This window comes from Cucurbita moschata, unplaced genomic scaffold (assembly GCF_002738365.1).
Source record: "Cucurbita moschata cultivar Rifu unplaced genomic scaffold, Cmos_1.0 Cmo_Scf00001, whole genome shotgun sequence".
Taxonomy (NCBI): Eukaryota; Viridiplantae; Streptophyta; class Magnoliopsida; order Cucurbitales; family Cucurbitaceae; genus Cucurbita; species Cucurbita moschata.
In genome coordinates, this window is record NW_019268517.1 from 2,897,509 (window position 1) to 2,902,337 (window position 4,829).

The 4,829-nt window shown below is 32.4% G+C and overlaps 2 protein-coding genes across 2 annotated transcripts in view; both read left to right on the forward strand.

Annotated features, from left to right (window-relative positions):
• The first annotated feature begins 460 nt into the window (after positions 1-460).
• LOC111447114 lies at positions 461-2,147 on the forward strand. Its single transcript, XM_023086122.1, has 3 exons — positions 461-622; positions 728-789; positions 1,791-2,147. The coding sequence occupies exons 1-3, from the start codon at positions 565-567 to the stop codon at positions 1,914-1,916; spliced, it is 246 nt and encodes an 81-aa protein (XP_022941890.1). The 5' UTR covers positions 461-564; the 3' UTR covers positions 1,917-2,147.
• Positions 2,148-4,456: 2,309 nt separating this feature from the next.
• LOC111449032 (actin-depolymerizing factor 6-like) overlaps positions 4,457-4,829 on the forward strand; it is a 2,030-nt gene continuing 1,657 nt past the window's right edge. The window contains exon 1 of the mRNA XM_023088860.1: positions 4,457-4,556. Coding sequence (XP_022944628.1) covers positions 4,518-4,556 — 39 coding nt within the window. The 5' untranslated portion in view covers positions 4,457-4,517. The remainder of the gene's footprint in view (positions 4,557-4,829) is intronic.

The following is a 4,829-nucleotide window of genomic DNA, read 5'->3' on the forward strand; positions in this document are numbered from 1 at the left end:
AAAAAAAAAAAAAAAAAAAAAAAAAAAAAAAAAAAAAAAAAAAAAAAAAAAAAAAAAAAAAAAAAAAATCTCATTCATTTAATAGAATTTTGAGTGAACAATTATTTTATTTAGATAATTTTAAATTGGCAAAATGGCATAATTTTAAATTTTTAATAAAAATAAAATTTTAAAGCGAACACAAATTCAAATAAAATATTGGTAAGTGTATCAAATAATATATTTTCTAAATTTGGTATTTATTATTTAAAAAATTCAATTTCACAATTTAATTATCATTATTGTAATAAAAATTTAAATCATTTCATAGAAAAATAAGTTAATAAAAATTTATATTTCTTTAAATAATTTTTTCGAGTAACATTAAAAATTAATAAGTGATTTTTTTAAAAATATAATTGGGAAAAAAAAAAAGAAAGAGAGAGGAAAAAAACAGCATGGGCCAACCCGGTTTGGTATAAGAGTAACCTCAGTGCAGTTGCTGAGTAAATATCGGGTTAGGGTTTAAGAAAACGGTGACGTGCGGCAAATCGAGGAAATTTCCGGCGGCCGGGGCGCAACAAAATGTCGAAGAAAAATAATCTTTCGCGCAGGAAGAATCAACATGAATTCGACCTTCGAAGTAACTTTTAGTGTTAAATTAATTGCTCAAATCATTTGTTTGTTTCAATTGATTCACTTTTTCGTGGTTCTTATGCTAATGTTTTTCCATGGGCGGATTGATTAGGGGAGAAACAGGAAAAAGAAAAGGCGGCGAAAAAGCTCCAAGCAAAGAAGAATAAGATGAAGGTATCGCTCTCTCTCTTTATCTCTGTATTGAATCGAGAAAAGTGGAGTTTTCTGTTTTGCTGATTTAAAAAGAAATTGAGAGTTATGGAGAGAGATGGATTGTTGTCTCTGTTTTGATTTTTCACTTGGTAATTTGGAAATTTGCTCATTCGAGTAATGTTCTAGTTTTCACACATTCTGATCACAAAACTCTCAAGAGATGCGTTCATTAGGATGAATAATGGAGAGAAAAGTATAATGGCTAGTGGCTGTGAGGCCCTAGTAAACTGTAGAGGACACCAAAGGCCTCTGCTCTTCCATCTCTTGGATAAATAGAGAGGGAAGGCAGAACTTGTTTAGGTTTTTCCGGTGTCCGAGTTTGCCCCACAGATATATTAGAAATGATACCTTGGGCGGAGCTAAAGCTAAGCAAGGGCCTCTACTCTTCCACCCCTTGGATAGATGGATAGATGGAGAGGGAAGGCAGAGCTTGTTTTGGTTTTTCCAATTTTCGAGCTTGCAGAAACGAAGGTTGAAGCATCACTAGAGACATATGCTGCATATCTTCCTGCAGCCGCTTCAGTCATTGCTGTTGATGGAGCAAATTAAGCACTTGAAGTTGACCGATAGTGATGCTGGTAGATCTGCTACCTACGCCTTTGCTTGCCTTGTCTGCTAATGCCTATAGCTTTCCCTCTTTGCCGGGTGGTATTGCTCTCTAAAAAGGCAGGTCATGGATAGTTGACGACGATGGACCTGAGGAGGAGCACTTTACTTGCCCCACAAATATATTAGAAATGATACCTTGGGGCGGAGCTAAAGCTATGCAAATAGTTTCTGCTCCAAGAATACATCACTCTGTTGGTGGTAGTAAGAGATGTGAATCTGTCTTCCCACTGTGTGATTTTTTGAGCAATTGGCCAACTGGATGAATATCAAATTTCGTTTGCCTTTCTTGAACATGTCTGTGTATATTAATACCATTCGAAAATGTCATTGTTTTCGTTTAATTATGTGCATAGGTTGATGGTAGTGGAAAGAAAAAGAAGGGTGGAGCTGGGTTTCAAGTTGGGAAGAAAAAAGTGAAGACCAAGTTGACTGCAGCGGCAAAGGCAAAAGCAGCCCAGGCAATGGAACTTGATAAATGAGGTTTGACGTGTATATTTTTAGGGACCTGGATTGATGAATGGATATACTTATTTCTTGTGATCTGTAACAGAAAGAAAGTTCTTAATTTCTAGTAAACTTTGATCTTCCACTTGCCTTCTCTCTTGATTTCTGATCTCTTTATTGCCTGAATTCGAATCTGATAGATTGAGGATGTTTATATTGATATACTATGTGGAGTAATTTCATATTTGAAATGGGTTATGAAGCCACCCCTTTGTTCTTTTAAGTTCGATGTTTCAATCTTGTAAATCTTCCCTTGAACGCTCAATTTTTGTTCGGCCAGTTTCTCCTTATAGAAAAATCCATATTCCTTGGAATTGATTGTTGCTTCATCCTCCAGTTAACTTGATGAACTTGATGATATGAACTTAACTTGATGAACTTGATCAGTTAACTTGATCGAGAGACATCAATCATACACTATATTTTAATGAAGATGCAAAGAAAATGTTGTTGAAATTATCAAAAGATATTTCAATTCATGCCAAGAATAAAGTTTTATTGTTATAAATTTTGGGTGGATTACAATTTAGAGTAATTTAGCGTTATTGTATTTCATTAATGTATTTTAAGACATTTTATTTACTTTAGGTTACATTTACATTATGGTTGATTATTACCAAATGTCACAATTCTTGGAATGTCTTTGATAGTTTCATTTTAAGCTATATAGAGCCATCTATGTTGTATTTATAAGCAGACTTGAGCAGACTTAAAAATATAGTAAAAAGAGCATTTGTGCTTTCTTTTGTCGATAGCTAAGTTTCTTTGCAATTCTATGTAGTTTAGGTTGCATGTAGAATCATTCAAGCTCGACATGATCCATCTTGCTTGTGGAGTGATTCGAATCTCAAACAAGTGTTCTTGCGTTGAGATATTTGATCAACAAGAATCATTCAAGCTAGACATGATCGATTTTACTTGTAGAGTGATTCGAATCTCAAACAAGTGTTCTTGCGTTGAGATATTTAATCAACAAGAATCATTCAAGTTAGACATGATGGATCTTGCTTGTGGAGTGATTCGAATCTCAAGCAATGTTCTTGCCTTGAGATATTCAATCAACAAGGTAATCCGAATCTTATTCCTCTTGCAGTGATTTCCACGTATCACTTGCAATCTCAGTCCTTTATTGTCTAATGGAAAAGGCTGGAATAGAGAATATTCCATCAGTTAGTTGAACTGGGGAGCTTGTTTGCTCTGTCAAGAATCTTTGTTTCTTTCTTTTTCTTCTTCTTTTGATAGGATACAAACCATTCATGGATGAAATGAAATTACAAAAGGATGATCCTATCCAGTGGAATCTTTCTTTCTTTCTTTCTTTCTTTAGTGTTCAAACAAAAAGTAAACCCATCTTGTACCAACTGGATTGAATCATTTCTTCATGTGTACTATGTTCTAACGTGAATGCATTTAGAATTACAATGGATTTGTGTTTTTCAATTTGAACTGCAATCTATTTTGGTAGTTTGATTTAATGGAAGCATTTTTATTCTCATTCTCTGGATATTGGTAATGGCTGCATTTGCAGATTCTTAGGGCTTCCCCATTTGAAGAAAACCTAGTGAAATCATTGCACTATTTGCACTCAAGTAATGCATTGATTGAGTGATCAAAAAAATTGAAGTAATTTATTCGAAATATTTATGGTTTATGTTGGCTCGTGTCTTATTTTTTTTATGTTTCTTTTAAGAGCTCAACGTGTCGGAGTAGTATTCCAACTCTTTAACACGCCTGGTAGAGTCTTAATTAATTGAATTATACTCAAGTTGACGTGGATTCTTGTCTTTGAGATTGAGTTCCACTCTCAAATTTATTGATTTGATCACTTCAACCGTGTTGTTCTCTAGGATGATTTCGTCCCCTATTAAATCCATTAGGTTCAACCTCTACACTCTTAGGTTCATCCTTAAACTTGAAAAAAAGTTTAAAAATATTATAATCCCAAATAATGGATGGGAAATAGATGGAAATCGTTAATAATTAATAATTTGTTTCAAATAAAATTGTTAATAATTTGTTTCAAATATACAGTTAAATTTTTAAAAGACTTTCAAAAATATTTTTTTTAGCTTTCAGAAGTCTGAGTTAATACTCTTAAACATTTTTTAAATTTTAAAAATATCATTGTTGTTCGATTATAGATGAAATTTAAAAATAATATTCAAAAACTTTAAAAATAATATTTATGCTCTTGATTTTTTAGAAAAAAGTCATTAACCGAGAGAACTCTTAATACTACATAATAAAGGATAAACGTTTCTTTGTCTTTTTTACGATAATGTATGGGATGTAAATAAACAATTTTTATCCCTGTATTGACGGTAAGAATTTTTTAAGAATATTTTTTAAATATGATATTAAACAATTTTCATCCTTGTATTGACTGCATTGACAGTAAGAATTTTTTAAGAATATTTTTTAAACATGGTATTAATGGTAGGAGTATTATTTTTTTAATTAAAGAATATTAATAAAAAATTTAAATAAGGAAAGGATATTTTTTTATTTCAGGCAAGTCCCTCAATTTTATTTATTTTCCTCAATCTCCCCCTCTTTTTAAGGTGCAGATTAAAAACATGTTCTGGGAGGGGCTATTGTGCAACAGAATCAGCGACGTATGTGGCCAACCAAACAAAGGGAAGACATGGTCAAAATAAATTAAATCCCAACATTGACCAAATATAGAACAACATTAAGAGCACCAAAATCACACCCCTTTTACGTGGAGGACATCACCCTTACAATGCTGGTCACACAACACAAAGCCTAAGTAAGGACACAATTTTGGGATACCAAAAAAAAATAAAAATAAATAAAAACTCGTCATTTCCTCCTTCAAAACGATCCTCCTCTCGAACACAGAACAAAAAAAAAAAAAAAAAAAAAAA

Bases quoted from the DNA above. Each gene is read 5' to 3' on its own strand.
- LOC111447114 (XM_023086122.1), top strand. From the start codon at position 565: ATGTCGAAGAAAAATAATCTTTCGCGCAGGAAGAATCAACATGAATTC. The intron at 623-727 runs GTAACTTTTAGT...CGGATTGATTAG, and splicing joins ACATGAATTCGACCTTCGAA to GGGAGAAACAGGAAAAAGAA. The intron at 790-1,790 runs GTATCGCTCTCT...TTATGTGCATAG, and splicing joins CAAAGAAGAATAAGATGAAG to GTTGATGGTAGTGGAAAGAA.